The 24,347-nt window shown below is 36.6% G+C and overlaps 1 protein-coding gene across 1 annotated transcript in view; it reads right to left on the bottom strand.

Annotated features, from left to right (window-relative positions):
• Positions 1-24,347, bottom strand: part of vopp1 (VOPP1 WW domain binding protein) — a 45,259-nt gene that overhangs the window by 18,297 nt on the left and 2,615 nt on the right. The window contains exon 3 of the mRNA XM_047811739.1: positions 10,736-10,794. Coding sequence (XP_047667695.1) covers positions 10,736-10,794 — 59 coding nt within the window. The remainder of the gene's footprint in view (positions 1-10,735; positions 10,795-24,347) is intronic.

The following is a 24,347-nucleotide window of genomic DNA, read 5'->3' as shown; positions in this document are numbered from 1 at the left end:
CACAACACAGTGAAACACAAAAGAGTAAGCCACAGGAGCAAAACATGTTTTGAGGATATGAGAAAACATTTTACTGTCCATCAGCCAGGTGCAGAATATTGTGGGCTTAAATCTTTTATCTTTCAGACCGTACAGACTCTCTAATAAGTCACACTTTGAGAAAGTCAAAACAGTGTCCTGTATGTTTCACACCATGCCGAAAGAAGCCCAACCTCTGCGAAGGCTGTTTCACATAAAACTAATTAACTAACTAAATAAACAAATTATTAATAATAAATAGGAAAGTGTTAGAATAAATGTCTCCCATTAGTAATACTTGAAAGTATTAGCATACATAACAGGCCATATAAGAGGGAAAACTTTGGAGAATATACTTGATGTAGCACAGTAGCATTACTAGCATTCTGAGAGCGAGTAGCTGGAGTGCCTCTTTATCTAAGTGTAACTCTGTTGTAGCAAAGCAAGCTGAAATAGACTCCAGACTGAACATTTAGCTTGATTTAGCTGGCCTGAGATTCGAAGATTTAACTTGAACCTACTTCAAATATCCCAAGAGCTGCTGTTTGGATTGCATTTATTAATTCATAAATCCATTAGGCTGGCGCATTTCCTGTGTTGGGATAATTATTTTCACATTAAAACAGCAGGGCTGTTTTCAATGTGCTATGCCTCCCCTGTCATTTAAACATAAAAACACAATAATACAAGGCTTTATTTTTGGAATTCTCAGCAGATTATTTGCTGATTTTTAGGTACCATGTGGCAACCAACAGCAAAAATAAAACCCCAGAATAGCATAAAGTAGTGAAGCTGAGGCTGATTTATTTCTAAACCAGACTGTAGATTCATGCAGTTGTGATGTGATTATACATTAAACACACCCAAGATGCGATCTATATTTTGTCTAAAATATTTCAGGCCATGTTATTGAGACATCCGTAAGTTGCAAACATCAGTGATCGAGAAGTAAATGTAAAATACAGCTGCAGATGTAATGATCGTGAATTTATTCATTCATCCTTAATTTCCCCAGAATGACTTTGATGGAGAAAATAAAAAGATAGATAGACAAAAGACCTTAGTTGTTTGCATTCCAGAAGGAATTTAGTCATTGATACATGTGAGAAAAATGTGTGTGAAAATGAATATCATATGGTGGATGGGCCAATACTATGCTGTCCATGAATGTCTATAAAAATGTATGGAGCGGCTGCCAGTATTCATTGGTTAGGGACTTAATATTTCAACATACAACAATCAGCCATAACATAAAAAAACACCTGCCTAATATTGTGTTGGTCCCTGTTGTGCCACCAAAACAGCTCTGATAAGTTGAGGCGTGGACTCCACAAGATCTCTGAAGGTGAGCTGTGAATCTGGCACCAAGATGTTAGCAGTGCATCCTTTAAGTCCTGTAAGTTGAGAGGTGGCGTCTTTGTGGATAGGACTTGTCTGAACAGATGCTTGATCAGATTAAGGTCTGCAAGACTGAAGTCAACACCTTGGTCACTTTGTCATGTTCCTCAAAAAATTCCTAAATTATTTTTGTACTTCTCCTGCTGTAAGAGGACACTGAGGTAGATGGTATTTTCAGGCTGTAGCTTGGGCATAGTCTGGGACCGGTCAAGACCGGGCAAGTCTTCCCTTCATCGGTGAGCCTTGGGACTCTTATCTGTTGTTGGGTCATTATTAGTTTTGATAGAAATAACTAACCACTGCATACATAGACCAATCCCACAAGACCTGCTGTTTTAGAATTATTCTGATGCTGTCACAATTTCACCCTTGTCAAAGTCACGCAGATTCTTACACTTCCCTATTTTTTCCAGCTTCCAACACATCGACAACTGACCATGCACTTGCTGCCTAATATATCCCATCCCTTGACAGTTACCTTTGTAACAAGGTAATCAGTGCAGGTCCGTAGCCAGCCTATTGAAAGGAGGGGGGTTCTTTTTTTTTTTTTTTTTTTAAAGTAAACCTTTTTGCAGTTTTTCTCCTCCTTGTGTATTTAATTATGAGGTTCAATACTTCATTTTGTTGATCTTTTATGCACTAATTTGTGCTGGATTAGCTTGTCTGCTGGTATCTTAACGAACACGCTTTTTGATGCACCTAAATTATTTACTGCATTGTTGTCAAATTACTTCCTCATGTACCACCTTTGTCAGTTCATACACAGTTCATAAGTTTAAAGACCACACTAACAACAGAACAGATTTAATGAACTTTACTGAAGTATTAATAATAATTATTTTCATCATCATTTCTTGACTCTCTGTCAATGCCTCTTTGCTTGTTGCTGTATTTGTCTTGACACTTACGGTACTGTAATGGTAATGAAATTACCTCCCCAGGATGTAACAGTTACTGTACGTTTCCAGCTGGTAAATCATGAAATTACCAAAAATGACCAATAAATTACGTAACTAGTACGTCGTTGTCAGGGACTACGTCGTTGTCACTTTTGGCCATGTGCGTTTGTGTGCGTTTGTGTGTGTTTGTGTCACGTGATTGCCCCGCCTTCGTCTACTCCTCCCGGTCATCACACCTGTTCCCCATTGTGTGAGATTGTCCCTGTCTGTATATATGTGAGCCGCGTTGCCATAGGCAGCGCGGCTTCATTAATAATAATCTAGTTACGTGTAGTAAGTAGTTTCGTTAGTTCCCTGTGTAGTGTGGATTATGTTTGTCTTGCTTATGTATTAAACCCCTTTCATTTGAAGCCATCCTGCGTACGGGTCTGTCTCCAATCCACCTCCGTCCGGGGTTCTGACAATCGTGTGTTAGCTGGATAGGCATCGTAAATCAGTTAATATACTAATCATTCCAGATAATTTACCTCAAGCAGTCCGCTTTGAAGTTCTCAGAGGAATAACCGAAGGAGAGAAGCATTTCCATTGGCTCCAGTCTGCCGATATTGGCCAATCAACAAAGTCGATATTGCACAGCCAATATCACTGAATATCCCACTAAGTTTTATTATTATAATTATGCTAGGTTTATATGGATATTATATTGTAGACTATTGAGTGGATAAAATACAAAAATCCTTTTAATTATGTATATATATATAACCCCTCCCCCCATTGCTTTGAAAAGTGTATTGCGAGAACTCTCTCTGAACTGTACCTGCGGCGCACACACACACACACACACACACACACACACACACACACACACACACACACACACACACACACACACACACACACACGTCCAGCTACAATACTGTATTATATTAATTTGAAACAGCAACCCAGAATATTTGTCACAAGCGTTGATTAAAACAATGATGACTATATTCAGATGAAAAAAAATGACTTAAATTCTGGACCTTCGGCAGTGGGGTGTGTGTGGGGGTGTGTGTGTGGGGGGGTGTCGTTCGAACCACCTGAACCCCCCTGCCTACGGACTTGCAGTGTCATTCACGTCACCTATCAGTGGCTTTAATGATATGGCTGAGCACTGTATCTACACACATGCAGTACAGTATAACGGCTAAATGTTTTGACTGGATTGAAATTCACTAATGCAATCTTTGTTCTTTGCACAAACAAAACAAACAAACTGTTATAAAAAAAAGGTGTTAATGCATTTTGTAGACTGGATCAGTGTTATTCAGCAGTGACATTGAGAGCTCTTTGTCTGCAGAGCTTATTTCAGAAGAGATTGGTAGGTGGTACCTGTGCCAGCTTTCCCACCTAGTGAATACAATTCAGCTAAAAAGAGATGATGTTAAAGTAAATGTTACAATTTTTTTTATAAAAGGACTTATTTGTGAGAAAAAACTGGTAGAGAATTTCAAAGCGCTGAAACATCGACTTGAGCCAGCAGTAATAATAATACCCAGAAGCGACTCTCAATGGAGTGAAATGGAGTGAAATGAAGTGGAATATCTTTGGTTATATAAAAACTCTATTTGAACGAAATGGTCTGAATGACATCTAATGTCTGTCATAGTTTTGAGATTTGTTCAATAGAATGACTAAATCTCAGAGCAGGCTAAAGCATGATTTTCCACCTTTAATGTGATAGAGGATACATGTATATTTACATGAATTCTCAAAATAAATGGAAGCAATTTATGGGAAAGTACATTACAATAACCTGTTTGCAGAAGTGAAAACTTCTTTTAGAATGAAGCATTTGTCTGTATACAGAATGAAACAATTACAATCAAACTCATGTTCAGGCATAATTATCAAACACCTGTTGTTAATGAAGTGCTTCTAATGAACCCCAAATAAAGCTGTTGCATTTGGAGTTTCTTGACATCTTCTTGTCTTGTCTTAATCCCCATCTGTTACAGCACTGATGGGCCACAAACAGTTTGTAAAGCTTGTGCATGTTCTTGAAAAGTATCAATCAAGAAATGGGTAAAAAAAATGCCTGAAACATAAATTCTACCATGAAACACCACAGTGACATTACCATGAACAGGGGTTCCCCTCAAAAATCTATAAAAAAAAAGACCAAAAAAAAAAAATCAGGGAGGCTGCCAAGAGACTGTAACATTAACAGAGATGAAAAAAAATATCTGGAAAGTTCTGATTAACCCAGTACTCTTCAAGAATCTCTCTTATTCTTCATTTATAGGCGATGGGTAGGGTGACTAGATGGATGCCATCAAGAAAAGAAAACACCCAAACACCATGTGGCAACATCACCCAAAACCATGTGGCAAAACTGTGGTATAGTCTTATGACATCATGTTTCTAATTATTTGGAAATAAATAGAAAAGATATGTTTGGTGAAAGAAAGACAGCTTATGACATAAAAGAACACAATATCCCCTATGAAGCATGGTGGTGACAGCATATTGCTATGGGACTGCTTCTGTTCAGTTGGAACTGGGGCTCTTTTCAACAAGGTCAGCATTTTTAACTAGCTTGGTCAGTCAGAATATTCCCTCACCATTTGATTGCCCTGCTTTTGACAGATGGCAAAAAGTGCTTTAGAAAAAGTGCTTATTATTTAAGTGGAATGTGCACACCAGGTTTTACAAGATTTATTTGTTTCATCTCCCATCCCTAAAACTTTTCTGTTTGTTTTTCACATTTTTTACAAGTTTTTTGGTTGCTATAAGGAAAAATGGGAAAATGATCTAAGGACTCATTTTGGTTTAATTTTTTTCATCTTAAAACTGAGCCATTTTAACATGGTGTGTAGTCCATTAATATCTACTTTATCTCAGGGGTGACTCTTATTTTACAATCAAATACTGCCGAATAGTTTCAGCAGCTTTGAAAGGTTGATGTTTAACAGAACACAGATGTATGTGATATGACCAAACTTATCTTGCCTTCTATTATTTCTACACTATGTTCAAGGTCATAGTTACAAATTTTGAACCTGACCATAAACTTAAATGTTATGAGCTATGTATTGATGTCTAGTTAAAGACATTATGAAAACATCTAAAAACAGATATACTTTACCTCTCTCCCTTATATCATCATCTTTGTATGAGACCTTGATAATGCACTGCTTGGTAAAAACTTTATAAAGATTTGTTGTTGAGAAACTAATAAATATTAGATTTTACACTCCTATTTAATATCTCAATCAGCTGTTACTTTACCTAAAAAAAACAAAAATCTATTTCTGGGTTTGTTTTACAATGAAATATGCTTCTGTCTTTGTTCCCATGAGTGTGGAAATGAAAATAATGGATATCAGTTTTTTGATCTCAATATCAAGGGCAAGTGTCAAATATTCTGATAATGTCTGGAAAAAACAAAACAAAACGCTGAAATATGTAATTTAGAATTAGATTGTGTTCTGGGTTCACATGTTATAAGTCCTCTGTTAACTCTGCAGCTATAAAAAGACAAATGTTTGGATGGCTTCCTATGTGCATGACACCATGGCAATTTTCTGGAGGATCTCCGTTTCCACTGAGGAGACTGAAGAGGATAATTACCCACTGATAATAACCTTTCCATAAAATGTCTCTAATTGAGGAGTCCAATTACTGGCACACGTTCAGAGACAATAGCTGCCTTTTTAAAAAGAGAAGGGTGGCGTGCTCAGAGAATCTGATATTTACTTGGCTCACTCAGGTGTAATGGATCTCTGCCTGTAGAGTCACACTCCCACAGTTATTCACGAGATTGTATCCAAAGAACACTCACCACCATCTGAGCTGTAAGATTGGAAAAGGATACTATCCTTAATATTCCTTATTACAAGCAATAGGAAGTATTTTTATATATAGCTTGAATGAGGTCTAATGTATGAAAAATATATTTGTATCCAAACAAACAGGTATTTTGTCCAGAAAAAAGGTATAATTTGTTAAATCCCAAAGGCTGTGGTTTGTACCCTTACAAAATGCCATGAAAGTTATACATAGAACGTTACAACTCAGTGTTTCCCGGTTGAATGCATAAAATGGTAAAAATGCATAACTTTTCAAAGAGCCCTTAAACAACCCCATACCCCATAAGTCTATTAGGCAAATGTGTTTGGCAAATTTAGCCACTTACTTTGAGATATAGTTTCACATATCACTTAACGTTTTCCTTTTTCCTTTTTTCCTTAGAAGAAAAGTTCAGTTTAGAACCCTAAATGGTTCTTTGATTTGTTTGTCAAGTGGAACCCTTAACTAATGAGTGCTATGACTAGGTTTTTCTCTAATCAGAAAATTTTCCAAGTTTAAGCCTTTAAGGAAACAAAGAACTTACAGTCCAATGAATCAAATAGAGACCTTAATAATAAATTAGAGTACACTCAGGAAAGAGATCAAAGATTTTAGACCCCTAAAATACTACCGGCTTATTTAACCAGGGGATGCAGTTAACAAGTCTATGCAGAACCTTATACACTACCCTCATGTCAGAGAGGTTTCTAGAAAGAACTCTTTTAGGATGCGCAGAAGGCTTAGCTATCCAAACAATGCTTGAAGAACCATTTTTTAAATCTACCTATGATGCAATATCAATATTACCTAATGTTTAAGAGACCTTTAACATGACTTACATTTTTATTTGTGGATAAAACCATTTAAAAAATGTCATTTTTTTTTAAATACACAATGAGAATTACATTATATTTCAGTCAATTTTCAGTCATGGAATGTAACAGAAGAAGGGATAAAAGCAACACTACAGTATGGCATGCATGGACATGGGAACTCAGTTGAGAAGATCAAGTGCCTGGAGTGAGACTTCATTTCTTCACCTCTAATAAATCATGTAGGGAGTCATTCATCACCCCAAAGACAGCTTGCTACACTGGCAGTTAAGATAAGACAGAGGTCAGGTTACTCACTGTGACTTCAGTGATACTGATACACAGCAAACACCCAAAATCTGCCTATAATTTACACTAAATGGCCAAAGATTACAAGCATATATTCTTGCTGAGCATTCCATTCAAGATTTATTTCTCTTTGCTCTTACAATGTGCTCAACTCTTCTGCTAAGGCTGAATGTGGCTGTGGGGATTTGTGTTCATCCAGCTACAAGAGCATTAGGGAGGTCAGGCACTGATGCTGGGTGTGGAGGAAGCATCGCTCGAATCTTCTTCCACTCGAATATCGATAAACCATGGAGCCTGCTTTTTACTAGGGGGGGCATTTGTTTGGGGGAAGAGCCACATATTTGTGTAATGGTAGAGCGTTCCCATACTTTTGACCATATAAATGTACAATCTCAAATTCGAGAAACGATAACTGTATTTTAAGGAGACAGTCAAACGTAGTGATTAAAAAAAAAATTAGACTGCCTAAAGATGTCTAAATCCTTGCTAAGTCTGCTTTTCTCACACAGAAAATGTCATGCATTGATAAATTTTTTTTGAGAGATATGACAGAAAAAAAGAGAATATCCTAATTAATTCAGACAATGGATGTCACGTTCCATGTCTGTGATGTTCCAGTGCTGGAGTCTCGTCTTTAAAATACAAGTTTTTCACTTTTTACTTCAGTGGGTAAACAGACTTTAAAAGAACTCGCTGAATACATGCTCATAAACTGTAGTATCAATAGTATCAACAGTATTTGATAGAAATATCAAATTGTCACCATATGAAGGTTTTTCCAGGCTGTCTCATGTGTTCTTAGATTCAACTGCAGTACAGTACATACTGTAACATGACTGGGAGGCCTTGAAAAAAGCCCACCTTTTTCTCCAATGCTCTATAAATACATCTCAGTGAACATACACAGCAATTTTAACAAATAGAACAGTCCTGCTGTTTTTTCTTTATTTCTCTCTATATGCCTGCATATTGATATGGAATAAACTTAACTACATGGTAAAAGTACACAATGTCAGCTATTAACAGTTGGATGAATCATGAAGAGTATCCCTTTTTTGTTCAACAGTTAACAGTATATAACAGTTGTTCAACCCCATATTTCATGGCTCCAGCAAAACAAAGTGATGAGCTGAGCCTTTGAGAACACACACACGCAGAGGTAATAAATAGCACTAGCACTGTAAATTTTCTGTTTGGACTCAAACACTGTGGCCCTGATTCCACCCACACACCTGTCCGCGAGGGTTAAAGCAGCAAAATGTGCTTCTGTATGTCTATGTCGGATCTGAATACATGAGTGTGGAATGCAACAATAGGATCTATGGTCTGACAACAGACGAGACCACTGTCAGCTTTCATCATCTTGGAGAGGTTTCAAGGAATGTTTTTAGCCTCTCAATGCAAATCTTTAATCTTTAAAGAACAGATCCTTATGAACAGGATATAAGAAGAGTGCTGAATCACCTACAATAAAAGCTATCCTCAATTCACTTTTCAGTTCACCTGCTTGATTAAAACGCTGTAGAGGTTTCATAGACTATGAAGCAGCCTGTTACTGAGGCTACAAAGCTACAAAGTCCTGGGTGTAATTTGTGGATTCACACAATCTGTAATACGTACAAGAGCTTGACTGTAAAGGGTAGAGGGAAAAAATAGCTTCTGACTGAGTGGCTTTAAGAGTCTACCTAATCTCAGCAAATTATTTACCGTGCACAATTTGGAAACCTTCATATCAAAAAAGCTCAATTTCCAATTCAAAATTGATAACCACAATATCACGATAATCACCTAGATGGATATAAAATATTTTGATTTAGTTTTTTAGAATAATGTTAGCATATAGCACAGTTTGTCTGCTGGTAGGACGTATTTCAGCAGATTGAACTGAACACTTGAAAAGTCCTGTCCAAACTAAACCCCCAAAAATTATTGAACTGGAGGCAGCTTACAGAGAAAGGAAAGGATTTTTTCTGGTCTGATTGGTGAAGTAATGACATGACTTGTTCAAAACGACAGAAAGTTGATAGGTGATTAAAAAGCCACATATACAACCCCAAGGCCATCTTCACATTGCACAGATGAAAATGTACATGTGGCTTTTTTTTATCATTCAAGTAATTAACAGACATAGGTTTTCTAAATATCATATAATTATATAATAAATGTTCTCAATCTGGTTACCTTCAAAAGTGAAAATCGAGAAACTCACAAGTTTTTAGTCTTAATCTACTCAAAGATGCTGACACACTGATTGGCTAAAAGCAAGGTTCCTATATTTCTTTTGTAATTAACATGTGATCCACAAAATATAAAAGTAAAAAATATAGCCAGGTAAACAATGTCTATCTTTGCACACTATTATATTATTAATTCATAGCATATATAATATACATTATTTATAGTCTATGGCCATTTTTGCAGCTGTGTTTTTTACAATTTAATTTAATTTTATTTGCCTAGTGCTTTTATTTATTTATTTTTTAAATTGTGAGTTCTACAAATAAATAATAAACTAAAGGAAATGTTTTATTAAAGTGTAAAAGTAAACTAACTTTTTTCTCAAATTCTGCAAATTCCAGATTTCAACCATATCAACACACACACTGGGTCTGGGTTTATCCATGCTGCCTAACATATACTTTTTTTATATATATATAAATTTCACATAACATATTAAAACAATTTTCAAACATTCAGAATTCATAATTCTAAATAATTCTCTAGAATTCACATGAGCAAAGCAATGGCTAGGCTTTTCTATTAGGCTGGTATAAAAATATTATCTTCCTTCCTACACCATAAAGCATTGCCACAATGTCCCGTGAGGTATATGGCTGATTATCTTGCATTATCAGACCTGCCAGTTACTACACATTTGGCTTAAAGCTCTGTAAAATCACTGGAGTATGTTTGTGTGAGATGTCAGTCAAAAATATTCCAGAGGATATTCACCAGCACTGTTTTCCTGGTTCATCTGCATTGTAAACCTCAACTTAAACCTTAAAACCTTGTGTGTGTATGTGTGTGTGGTGCAGAAGGTAGATTACTACTGTTCTGTGTAATTACAATCTAATCTTTTCTTCCTGTACAGGGGCAGATGGAGCTCTAGCTGGAGTTGAGCCAGGTCTGCCTCCTGTAGCTAGCGAGATCTGGTGTTATCTCATTACCTCTGTGATCCTTTTTCATGCGTAGGTCTGCTAGGTTCCTAATGAACACACTCTGACACCGGAGCTAGCCGTCAGTGTGAATAAATAGCAGGCTTAAACAGAGGGGATATGCACTGGTCTCTGTATTACAGCTAGCATCCGATTTCCATCCAACTCCTTGACAGCAAGGAATAATGAGGCTACTGTAAGAATAGTACAGTATAGTATAGGCCTGGCTAGTTTGCATAACACATGTTGGAACTACGATAAATGTGCTTAAGTGATCAAGGGGTGTGTTTTTATACGGTGAAGATGTACTTACATGAAGTAGCTGGGGTATCCTTCCTGAAAATACCAGCAGTACTTCTTTGCTTCTATACACTGCAATAAAAGAAAATGGATTCAGTCAAAGAGACAGAAATTTTGTAACGTATATCAATGAGCTAAAAGGATGCTTGCTAAATGGTTTATTAAAACTCTCTTGTGTTTTATTTTTAAAACTTACACCACAACAGACAGAAGGCATGAAGAAGATGAGAATGTCCTTAAATAGGCAAGGTTAAAAACAAAACAAAATCAACGTATTACACTGCTACTGTAACAATCACACTGGACAAAAGTCTGACAGACAGCTACAAACACCCTCGCAGCCACAAATGAGCTCTGTGGTGGACTGCAGTCAATGTGAAGGTGATTTGCCCTCGTGTACCCGACTCTTTCGTTCTGACAGCAGAAGAGTGAAGCACATACGTAGTGAAGTCTACGTCTGTGGAGTTCAACCATCTGTCATGGTGCATCACTCTGAGAAGCGCTCATAAGAATCTGGCCTTCGACCTCGGTGTGCTGCCGTGAAAGTTCTTAATGGGCCAAAAGCAAACACTTTACAGACAATATGCAAACTCCTAGGAAGAGAAATTACCTATTATATTTTATTTCTGAACGCTGTTATTTTGAGTGCATGCAACACAGTATATGAGGCAGAGAGCCAGATGTACAAAATGAAGAAGCACAAAGAGCATGCAAATTTACTTAATGATAATTATATGAAGAAGAAGAAGAAGAAGAAGAAGAAGAAGAAGAAGAAGAAGAAGAAGAAGAAGAAGAAGAAGAAAGAAGTAAAGTAAAAACTATTATATTATTTATTAGTTTTTTCCATCCCTCTGAAATTATTGGACATACTGTAAGCCAAGAATTCTCCCTGGATGAGACACCAGTCCATCACCAGGTACCAAGTATACATTCACACACACATTCATCCATAGAGACAAATTCAACTTCATACCAGCATGTTTTAATGGGTGAAAGGAAATTAGAGTACCCTCCGATCATCGACACGAACATGGACATGCACAACCCCACATAGACACTAGCTTAAGCTCTGTGTTGAGACGAGGACAATGGAGCTGTGAGGCGAATTTGCTATTGCTACTGTTGTTGTAGTTGTTGTTTTGTTGTTGTTATTATTAATGACTTCTTTTATAGAGTGTTTACAGCAAATGCATTGTTTTTGCACTTATTGCCATATCCCCTGCAGTAGAGAAAAACAGATCCTAGATGCTGAGATATTTGTCTAGATCTTTAATTCACTTCCTCCAGAGAAGACATAAGTCATGATAATCAGTCATCTAGTCAGGTCAGAGAACTAAAACCTATAATCCTGCATCATACTCCATTTATCGCAAATGATCTACAATACAACTTATAATATAGCACTACAATCATCATGAAAGTTTTTCTGAAACTTCTAGCTACTCCTGTATGTCATTTGAATGCGGAGGCTGAGAAGGTAGGCAGCATTTCTTCTGTGCAGTTTTTTACAGTCATGAGATAAATAGTCTCATTTGGAAGAAAACATGGACAGCTTTATTGTATACATCTTTATTTTGGATTTTTACATTTAAAATGGTCCAATTAAAAGAGGTAGGAGTAAACCTGTAGACAAACTTTAAACTTTTTTTTCTGTTTCCATACTTATGCGAAGTTGTTTTGAGACAAATGTGAATCGTGAATAATACAATACAAATAAATATAATTAAAGTTAAAGCCGTAGTAGTTGTCATATTTGTAGTATCATGTGCTTTTGGAGTCTCTGATTAGTCAGTAGGCGTTGATTACTTTGCTATAACAGCAGCTCTGACAATTGGCAAATCACAGGTTTATAATAACGTGCTCATTCTAAGGTAGGTCGTTTCTATAGTAACAACTTACGTCATTGTTGATGCGACAATGTTTTTGTGAGCAAGCAAACCACTTGTGTTTTTTTTTTTTTTTTTATTTATGAAGATTTTCTGCAGATATGAGCCAAGAAACTATATAGTCACTCACTCCTTTTCTATCCAGAGATGCCAATCAACCTACCATGCATGTCTTTGGACCGGGGAGGAAACCGGAGTACCCGGAGGAAACCCCCAAGGCACGGGGAGAACATGCAAACTCCACACACAGAAAGTACAGTTGTTAGCATTGCTCTATTTGCTGCTCATTATATGCTGATTATTCATCTTTGGTATGGTAAAAGTAACATGTTACCACTCCTTGGGTCTGGTAACATCATAGATCACACCACCCTGTTCCTGATTATTTTCCTAAAACGTCCCCCATTTGTTTACACCTTGAATATTACTGCATGGTAAACTACCACAGATGCTGATCAGGAACTGCTGTTTAAGCAGTTTATAAATGAACTCCATTTTGTAGCTGTTTGACCTTTCACAAATCAGTTTACAGTCTGAAAAGCTATGCCTCCTCCTATGAAACCCTAATATGCAATATGCATTGCTATCGTGTTTTGTGCAGCCAGTTAGCTTGTTTTGTTTTTGCATAACAAAACGGAATCTATAAACGAAATGCCTGTGCAGCATAGCAAATCGAACTCACTTGTAGATGCTTTAATGTTGATTGTATTTCAAAATCTTGCTGCATAAACCAAACATATAATAACTGAAATTAGATTATTCATTCATTCATTCATTCATTCATTCATTTTCTACCGCTTATCCGAACTTCTCGGGTCACGGGGAGCCTGTGCCCCGTAAAAAAAAAAAAAAAGATTACTGACTTCTATGAAAAGTCACAATATTTTCTTATGGATTTGCTAATACACTGTAGATTGTTTTCTACAGAAATCAAACCTACAATAACCTTGGTTTATGTACTGTGGTACTATACACTAACCCACAGTATTGCTATAGTTTAATCTTAATGGTTTAGGGCAAGTAATTCATTCATTCATTCATTCATTCATTCATTTTCTACCACTTATCCGAACTTCTCTCATGCGTCATCGGGCATCAAGGCAGGATACACCCTGGACGGAGTGCCAACCCATCGCAGGGCACACACACACTCTCATTCACTCACACACACTACGGACAATTTTCCAGAGATGCCAATCAACCTACCATGCATGTCTTTGGACCGGGGGAGGAAACCGGAGTACCTGGAGGAAACCCCAGAGGCACGGGGAGAACATGCAAACTCCACACACACAAGGCGGAGGCGGGAATCGAACCCCCAACCCAGGAGGTGTGAGGCAACCTTGCTAACCACTAAGCCTCCGTACCCCCCCAAAATCAGATGAGATGAGTAAACATTCAAACACACAAATTTGGTGCCAAATGTTTACAATGTTTTCTTTCTGAAACTCAAAGCACAAAGAATATCCACTTGGATTTATCAATCTTTCTGGCACGACTTGAATGGACCATCAGGCATTGCTAATTAAAAAGGAAAACAGTAATGACACACACATTAGGGTTAAAATCTGGAAGGAACTGTTTCATCATCTGGGGAAAAGATTTTCATACTAGAAGATGAGAGTCTGGCTTAAAGACTTTTCAATTCTGTAAGCTAGTGTTGAAGTGTTAAACAAAAGCAGCTGTTTCAAAGTCAGAGTTTGATTGCAGAACTCTGGAATTTCTCTCTGAGCGCTACAGACATACAAGTGTGTGTGCCATGTACTTTAAACTATTGGAATTTGAAAGAGCTGAATGAATACCAGATGACATTTTACTTCAGTTAACTTTAACTTGTGTATTTCTTTCTGAGCTTAATGAAAGAAAAAAAAAACATTTGTGTATTTTTAAGTGTTTAGAAATGTCATTAGTATTAATGCTTTGAGCTCTAATAAAGCTATATTCTTTGTTGTTGCTGTTGCTCTTGTCCTTCAGCTGCTCCCTGTTTGAAATCGCCACAGCGGATCATCAGATCTGCATATTTGATTTTGGCACAGGTTTTACGCCGGGCTCGGTACAGGCACTGAGAGTTAACACCTCAATGGCCGGGTTGGTTCCCAGTCTGGGAAACAAACCCTGCTGCAGTACCAGACACAACTTAAGAATGGAGATTGAGAATGAAAGAATGAAATTGCTAATCTGAGGTCGAACGTGTTTATTTAATGGTTTTTGTACATTAGAATCAAAGAAAAGCTTAACTTCCTGTCGACTGTAGCTTCAGGTCTTTGTGTGCTGGAGTTAACACATGAAGAATATTAATTTACAGAAGGCATTAATGAGAAAACTGCATAATCAGGAAAGCAGTAGAGCTAAGATGGCTGTGCCCTACTGTAAGTCTATAGGATCCGACTATCCGTACTACATGAAGTTGCGTTCAAACATCATTTTTCAAATTCTGGTCTTGGATAGAATTTTTTTGCAATACAGCTGGGCAGCATGCAAAATTTCAGGCCTGATTAAGCAAGGACTGACACATGACAGACCTGACAGTTATACATGACAGACATGACAGTTATACTTAATAACCTAGTGATTATTCATTTTACACTTACTTTTATATTTATGGCAGATGGCAGATGTCCTTTATACGGAACAACTTACAGGTACTTTTGACATTTACATTTACAGCATTTGGCAGACGCCCTTATCCGGAGTGACGTACATAAGTGCTTAAATCTCTATCATTGAATACATTAATACTGGTTCACTAGGTTAAATACTTAAGATACCATGAGTTTAAAACATTGTTCAATGTTACAATTAAAAAGGTTCAAAGTTTTTTTTTTTTTTTGTTTTTTTTTTAATACATGCAAAAGATAGGGAAAAAGTGCTAGTTGAAGTGACATCTCTATCAATGAATACATCAGTACTGTTTACTAGGATGACTGACTAAGAATGCCATCACTTTATAACTTTTTTGTAGATTTGGTATTTCAGGAAGAAGAAGGTTTTTAGATGCGGTTTGCCATTTGAAGACAGCAAGTGACTCAGCTATTGGGAAGCTCATTCCACCACCTAGGTGCCAGAACAGAGAACAGTCTTCATACCTTCCGTGTACCCTGAGAGGAACAATGATGTGTTAGAAACAGTGCAGTATTATAGGCCTGTCGTTCTACTCTCAAAGCCGTGCAGATATCAGAAGAATCAGATTAGAGAACTGAATCACACTGTGGTATAATTACAGAATAAACTCTTGGATTATTTTCTTATATTAGCACATCCATATGTGCTTTATTCTTCTACAGGAATTTGGCAATAACTAAATTTATTATTAATGAAATAAGGACATGTCACACGTTTTGGGGCAGTGGTAGCTCCAGTGGTTAAGGCTCTGGATTGTTGATCAGGTGATTGTGGTTCAAGCCCCAGCACTGCCAAGCTACCACCTTTGGGCCCTTGTGCAATCCCCCTCTCTGATCCAGGAGCGCTGTATCATGGCTGACCCTGTGCTCTGAAGAATTTCACTGTGCTATAATACATATGTGAAAAGCAAATGCTTCTATTCTATTTAATCAGTGTATAGTTGCGGTATGGAAAGTCTGAGTAACAAGTGCATGGTTCCTGTTCTCATTAATGTGCTTGCAAAGCACATTCTTATTCTCTTGCATACTTATTATTATTATTATTATTATTATTATTATTATTATTATTATTATTATTATTATTATTATTATTCCGGACACATAAGTTTGCCATGTTACAAGAAAACTGGAAAACCTACAGACTATGCTGACGTATAAGATTCTCCAAACATCTCCCTACAGAAAGATTCACCATAACAACGATTAGACATTTTTTTCTTTGTGCTGTCAAGTTACAATTCCCTGTGAACTAGCATTTATTCTAGAAATGATAATGTATTTAAATGAACAGACTAATATAAACCTGTGAAATCTTGCAGCTGAATGTGCTGTCAGAGCTGCTGTATTGAAGTTACTAACATTAAACCTAGACTAGACATAGGTTAGGCAATTATTAACCGATAAAATGGTTGAAGTGGGTTTTTCTGGTTTGGCTAATTTAAGTTTGATGAATGTTGTTGTTGATAAAATAACAGACACCTTCATTAGGCCTCCAGATATTAATTTGGACAAAGATTTATTAGCATAAATGTATGCTCTGATTCAAAACTTGTTACAGTGGGTCAGGTCAGATGGGACCTGTGAAGGTTCTTTCAATCCAATGTTTAAAACCTCGGGTCCAATTGAAAGCTATAGCAAACAGAATACCTTGACTCTAAGAATGTGCATTTTAAATATAAATCATCCTTTCTCTCGACTGACTGCTCTGTTGATCAATCACTGCTGATGTTCAAGACTAAATAAAGAATAATAGAATAAAACTTTTAGACTAAATCTTGTAAAATGCACAAGCTATATATATAACACAGACATCATTCTGTCTTATTTCCACAACAAGAAATCAGTTCTGACAGTAAGAGAAAGGTTATGGAGACCTTTCCTGCAATGCAATTTATAGTGCGGCTACAGACCCTGGGGCACAGCAGCATGCCATTGTTTCTGCCAACTGCTGAGAACAATATAACTGATTAGCATGATCATCCTTGCTGTCTAGAACAAAGAATAAGGGACAGGTAGAATCACAAATTAATCCAAATTTTTGGAGAGCAGATTTTTTTCTTGACCTAATAATCAAACTTTTTAAAATTGTTTAAAAGGCACATTTATTAAATGTTGTTTTGCTGGAAAAAAATAACTAAGCAGGGGCAGAATGCCTTCTGTCTGCTGCCAAAACTGCCAAATATTCCAGTATTTTCTCAGACAGTTGTATTGAAGATTTAAGAACATCTTGGATGATGATTGGTAATGCACTTGTCTAATACACTGCAATTTGTGCCTACACTGGAATGGTTGGCCCATGCTGTTTCCACAAAGTTTTTTCCCACACACCCTGTCAATTAAGGGCACAACGGTGCCAACCTTAGCTCTAACATCCATCCAGTTTTAAGCAATCATCACTGGGATAAACAGGCTGACAGAACAGGACCCACACAATGAGGCTTTTGTTAGACACAAGGAGAAAAGACAGCAACAGGCACTGACAGCAGAAATGTTTTGGCAGAACACAGGGGTCCAGTCCTAGTGAGGCTACTCTATGCCTCAAAGAAACACAAAACTACACTAGGCGCTAGACGAACGTCACAACCAGCCTACAGATGAATGCCAGCCTCACTAAAAGGCCCCTCCTTTAATCTGTACCACAAAAGAGACACAAAAGGCATAAATCATGCAATGAATCACAACTACCCTAATTGCATCCTGTGTCTTTGACGCTTTGTACACGTTACTTGCTACGTTTTGCTGCAATACTGAGCGACTGATTAAACCTTAGAACGGAGACCCGTTTTTTTAAATGAAGGTTAAATACAGACTGCAGATTTATTTTAGAATTAGTCTTTTTTTTTAGCACAAAAAGCTTCCTACAAGCCTATGCCTATTACACTTTCACCACAGAGATTGTGAAGTGCCTTACTGTTATATCACTGTTATAAACCCGTTATTTTCTCCCTAAAGTTATCTGAGTAAAAACAAATACTGCACCCAAATCCTCCACCCTGAAGACTTTCCTATGACTTAGATCTTTACTGTTGAGAATTCTTCCATAAATCATCAGTAAAAATTTCATCAATGATTAGCAGAGATGGGGGACTCGAGTCATATGAGTTGACTCGAGTCAGACTTAAGTCTCAAATTTGAGACTTGAGCCTTGCTTGACAAATATTAAAAAAAGGCTCGACTTTACTTTGATTTGACATTCATGACTTGAGACTTGACTCGGACTTGAGTTAAATGACTCAGAGATGGGGACTCGACTTGTCTCGAGTCAGACTTAAGTCGCAAATTTGAGACTCGAGACTTGCTTGACAAATATTAAAAAAAGGCTCGACTTTACATTGACTTGACATTCATGACTTGAGTCTTACTTGTGACTTGCACATGTGTGACTTACTCCCACCTCTGATGATTAGATGTTTTCTTCTTATAAACAACACAATCTATCTATTATTAGGCTTAGGTTAAGTGGAGCATCTTCTTGTTCCCTATGAAATAACTATTATTCTAAAAATGTAGAGCAACAAACTGTGTAGCTACAATTAGGGTGAGCTCAGTTGTTTAAGTTGTATTGGTTAATCAAGGGAAAAGCTTGTAAACAGCCTGGAGATTGATGTAAATAAAAAAATAATAGATAGAATCTATCACTTGCTGCGGTCAGTCTCTGTCTTTGATGGCTTCGGCAGAAAGGAATTCATGTTAAAACTATAATGAATTCAAAAATTACGTTGATGCTCATACTTATAAGCTCCTGATTACACAGCTACACTTGTCTATATAGTTATAGAATGGAAATTATTCATAATCACAATAATCATGTCGTCTCGGGGAGATGTTCCTTGCCACCATTGTCTCTGTCTTGCTAATTCAGGATAGATTTAAATGAAAAAATTAAATGTTATCACTTTATTCATAATTTTATATTCCCCTAAACTGCTTTATTACTGTTCATTGTTAAAGCACTATACAAATAAAATAGAACTGAATTAAAAAAGGCGAGTCAACCAGTTCTGACATTTTCGTTTTTATTTGTTGTGAATAACGTGATTGTGTTACATGATATATTAATGTAAATTGTTGTGTAAAATGGTGGATTATTGTTTAGTTATAACTTTGGCTCGGTTTTTTGTCCATGAGGTTTGTTTGATTTGTTCTCAGAGCATAGTAAAGTACACACTGTACTCTGTAAGACTCTTCTAACAAGGCTGATATTTTAAAGCCATTTCCAAAAAAAATGTCATCTGCACCAAAGCGCATGTATGGTTTTATTGTTAGAGATAAATAAAAGGATAGTGACACATTCATAAAATACACTGTTGATAGTTTGATAGCTCCTCCTTGTCCCATTGCAGTGCACACTATCGACTTGTGGCCCAAACAAAGCTTTATATTACAGTAGGAGGGCAGTCTGTTGCAAAAATATATGAAACTGTAAGTGAAGATCTTCCTTACAGTTCTTCTCTTTCTGCTCAGCCCGTGGCATGAACATGATTAAAGACATACTGTAACTCACTCTTCTTAGTGAATTGCAATCATCGCAAAAAAACGGATAGTTCTGCACTTCAGCAGAGGATTCAGGGATTTTTTTCCTCTGCTTCTCTCATTTTTTGATTTCGCAACAGACCCCATCAGTGCACAACAAGGAAATTGATCAGTTTCCAGCACTAGCACAGCTGATTCTATTAGCAAACATAAACAGACCAAAGAGAGCAATTTCACCCTGCCCAGGAGTAGCAGCAGAGTACAGAGAAACTTATCACTAATCCTCTTAAAAGAATTTTTTCAAAGATTAGTGGCCATTGTCTGCAGTATTACGACCATTTGCTCAAAGTCTACCACTTTAGCTCAAAGTCAAACATCAACAAACGTGAATGTCTTATTATCACTTATTATAGACCAACAGTAACTAGCTCAAACAGTGTGTGACGCTTAAGACAACGCATCCCCAATTTAAATTTGATTTGTTCGTAAGCTTTATAAAAGAGAGCTTTGCTATGTTGTGAATGCCAATTCCACTAGCAGAAGTGTCCCCTTTCATTCAATCAAATCAATCCTAAATAAACAGAATGTAAAAAAAAATATATATAAAAAATGGTTCTTTATACAGTATGAACATTTTATTGTAGGATTTTGTTCCTACTGTATACAGCAACACATTGCTTCCATACAAAAATAAAAATCTCCATCAACATTTCATTCGTTTGAGATCTGTATCTCATTGTTATGAGAAAAGCATGTAGTTGCTACAAGAAAACAACCCATTATTAAATTGGACTAATTCTGTGCCATTGGTAACCAATTAGGTTACATTGTGAAAACAAGATCGATAATGTTGTTTATACACATTTATCTCATAATAACACAATATAATTTTATTCTTGTAATAACGAGATGTTTTCTTCCAGTATACATGTTTTCTTGCAATAACAATATTTTCTAATAACAGCAAGAAACGGTTAAGGATTTTTCCTTAAATGGCAGCATTGCACGTCTTAGTACTGTACCTTACAACTGGTTCATACTGTATACTGTATTCCTTTTCTGTATGTAGAGCATTCTATGTGATTTGAATGACAATAAAAGCAGACACCTCTTCTGCTGATCAAACTATCCGACCAGTCAACATTCAGTTATTACATTAATCGGAGATTCGTGCTTCATTTAGGGAATGTAATTGTTGTGAATGTTTTTCATCAAAGTAGTCAATGATTTCAACATATGCTGCATGCTAATATGATTATTACAGCACTGAAACAGGAGAGTGCGTACACAATGTCTCCAAAAGTCTTATTTTATGGATGATTAAACTGAACAATGGCTGCGTGACAGAAGCAGTATATAAACATACAAGAAGGTCAAATGGAGAAATGTACCAGGCTCTATTTCACAGGAAACACAAACACACACACACACACACACACACACACACACACACACACACACACACACGGGCAAACACACACACACACGGGCAAACACAGTGCAGCTTTCTCTTCAAACACATTAAGAAAGACTTTGCATTAACAGACCAATATTGACATATATAAACCTTAAATGCCCCATTGTTTGATGATTAAAGGGTCTAATTGCTTGGAGGATAATATTTATTCAGGTGAAATGGATGTTCAGAACTTTTTTTTTTAATTTTGTTTTTCATTTATCCTGACACAAAGCAGCCAGTTGAGCACTGAGAATGAGAGATAATCTGGAAAGGTAGCTAGAGACTTAACTGAGCATAAGCTTAATACATTAAGCTAATAACTATGGTTTTATAAATATACACTTCAAGATCAGACAGAGCAAGTGGCCGCATAATGCTCTATAAGAAATAAGCCTATTAAAACAAAACAACAAGACCTAAGTGCAAAAAGAACTCGCATTGCTGTTAGTTTAGCACCTTTAGCAATGCAGAAGTCACAGAAATTGTAATTCTGCATGAAAATATACTGTACACACCTGGTACTTTTTCCATTGCAACATTAACTAAACTAAATAGGATGTTTAAGTATGGAACAACACAATTAATTGTGCCTTTTTAAGAATCAGTGTTATTCGCCCTGAAGTAGTGATTTTTTTACCTGACAAATGTTACATTAATGTTGTAGGCTTATTTCTGCACATGCATTATAGAACATACAATATGTACAGTATGTACACTGGTCGGCTCTGCTTTTGTGTAATGTCTTTTGTGTAATGCCTTGTATTGTCCTGCTCTGTCTTTTTGTCTTTTTTCCTGCACTGTTTGCACCAGGTTGCACAGATGCACTTTATGTGGCTAGGACTAACTTACTAAGTCCTTAGTTTTGTCTTTGTTTTATGTAGCACCATAATCCTGGAGAAACATTGTCTCATTTCACTGTGTACTGCAACAGCTATGGTTGAAATGACAATAAAAGCTTCTTGACTCGACTTGATCTACACCATAAACAGCCGTTCTGTGGAGCAGCCTTTTTTTGTTTCTCTCTTTAAGTGAACAAGTTACAAAAATGTAGCTTGTCATGTTACCAAGAAATTGAAAAGCATCCTGAAGAAGACTAGTGGAAAATATACTAGCTGTTACAGAGCACTGAGCTCATTAAGCCCAAGACTCTTTCCATAAACATTAAATCTCCTAATACAAATCATCTCCTTATCAAGCATTAAAGATGATACACTTTATTTGTTAACCCACCAGACATTTATTACAACACCTATTTATTATTCGACTATGGACCGCATCTTCCATTCAGGTCCCTGTGAATGATCTGTTACTATAGAAACAATGAATTCATATTGTATATGTGTTCATATAAACCTGGCATTTACGTTAAAGCCAGAATTGCTGTCAGAGCTACTATTATAGAAAATGAATAAAACACCTATGATTCAAGAACACAGCAGCCTTATGGTGTAATGCTCTATATAAAATTGTGTGAAATTCAATATTTTTTTTATATCAATATTCTGTATGTGTCAAAATACATTGTCATCAAAAGGCACATATTTTTATGCTTTTCTTATGTATTTTTCTCTGAAAATCACAATGGATTATATACAAAAAGGCACTAATAAATCTGACATAACCCTAAACCTCTGTTTATGTACTAAAATTAAACAGGACATTTTTTCTGTCATTCTGTGCCTATAAAACTGATATGAAAATAAAATTGCTAATAACAGAATGAATTCTGATATAAACTAATCCACATTACAGCATTTTTAAAAACACCAGGAGACAAATAAAGCCATATCCTCCACACAGCCAGCCTTTCTGGACTTTGCTTTCTAAGCCACAGTGTCCTGAAACCTAAGGGAAAGACAATAAACCGGCTCCACTGCAAATATTACAGAAGGCCATTTCAGAAGGGTAAATTCATAACTTTGTTATTTTGTGTTATCATTTTTACTAGAGGGGTGCAGTAACCTTTCCCTCAGCAAAAAACTCTGATCTCCTTCCAAGGCCTTTACACCAAGATGAGCAGTGACATTATAGTATTATGCTTTAGACAGATGCAATGGCTCACTAGGTAATGTGATTCAGGAAAGCTAATCTTACTCACACAGAGACCGAGTGTCTAGCTAATCTAAGCTTCTATTGCTAATATTGAAAAGTTAGATGCTTTAAAGGAATTTTGCCCATGGCAAACCTTAAAAAAAGCATGAAATAAGACTGCCAGCATGGGTTTATAAATCTCTCCCTGAGACATCGCTGTAAATCAGTTTCAAAACTAGACCAAGATATGAAAAGCTAAAGCATTACACATTTAGGACATAAAATAAATAAATAGTAACAGATAAATAAACAGGTACTTACACCCACCACCCACTTTAATAGGACTACCTGTACACCTGCTACGCAGTATTCTAATCAGCCAATCATGAGGCAACAGCACAATACATAGTCATGCAGCGGCAGGTCCAAAGCTGCAGTTAATGTTCACATCAAACATCAGAATGGTGAAAAACGTGTGATCTCTCTGACTATAACTGTGGAATAGATGTTTGTGCCAGATGGGCTGGTTTGGGTATATCACAAACTGTTGATATCCTGGAATTTTCACACAAAATAATCTTGGATGGAATGTGTTATGCATCCTGAGATGCTTTTCTGTTCATCACGGTTGTAAAGAGTGTTTACTGTAGGCCTTCCTCTTTATACTATAGACTTCCTGTCAGCTCAGACCAGTCTGGTCATCTGATCGCTTTCACCAACAGGGTATTACAGTCTGTAGACTCTTTGCTCACAGGATGTTTTTTGTTTTTTTTGCACCATACTGTGTAAACTCCAGAGACTGTTGTATATGAAAATGCCAGGAAATCAGGAGTTTCTGAAATACTTAAACCAGCTCATCTGCATGGAACAACATCCTTACGATGGTTAAGGTCACACTTTTTTCCCATTTTGATGTTTGATGTGAACATTAACTGAAGCAATATAATGTTGTCACATAAATGGCTGATAACTGCATAACTGAGCAGGTTTACAGGTGTTCCTATAAACAGTGGCCAGAAGCTGTAAAGTTAATTACCACAAATACTAATAACACATTGAAAATATAACCAGCTACAGTATTGCTAGCACAATACAGTCAGTGCGCCTGTTGGTAACTAGCTAGCTATCATATTACTAATGGTGCATTCATTGCTA

This window comes from Tachysurus fulvidraco, chromosome 3 (assembly GCF_022655615.1).
Source record: "Tachysurus fulvidraco isolate hzauxx_2018 chromosome 3, HZAU_PFXX_2.0, whole genome shotgun sequence".
Lineage (NCBI taxonomy): Eukaryota > Metazoa > Chordata > Actinopteri > Siluriformes > Bagridae > Tachysurus > Tachysurus fulvidraco.
The sequence above is the reverse complement of the archived record's forward strand: the minus strand, read 5'-3'. Positions and strand labels throughout refer to the sequence as shown.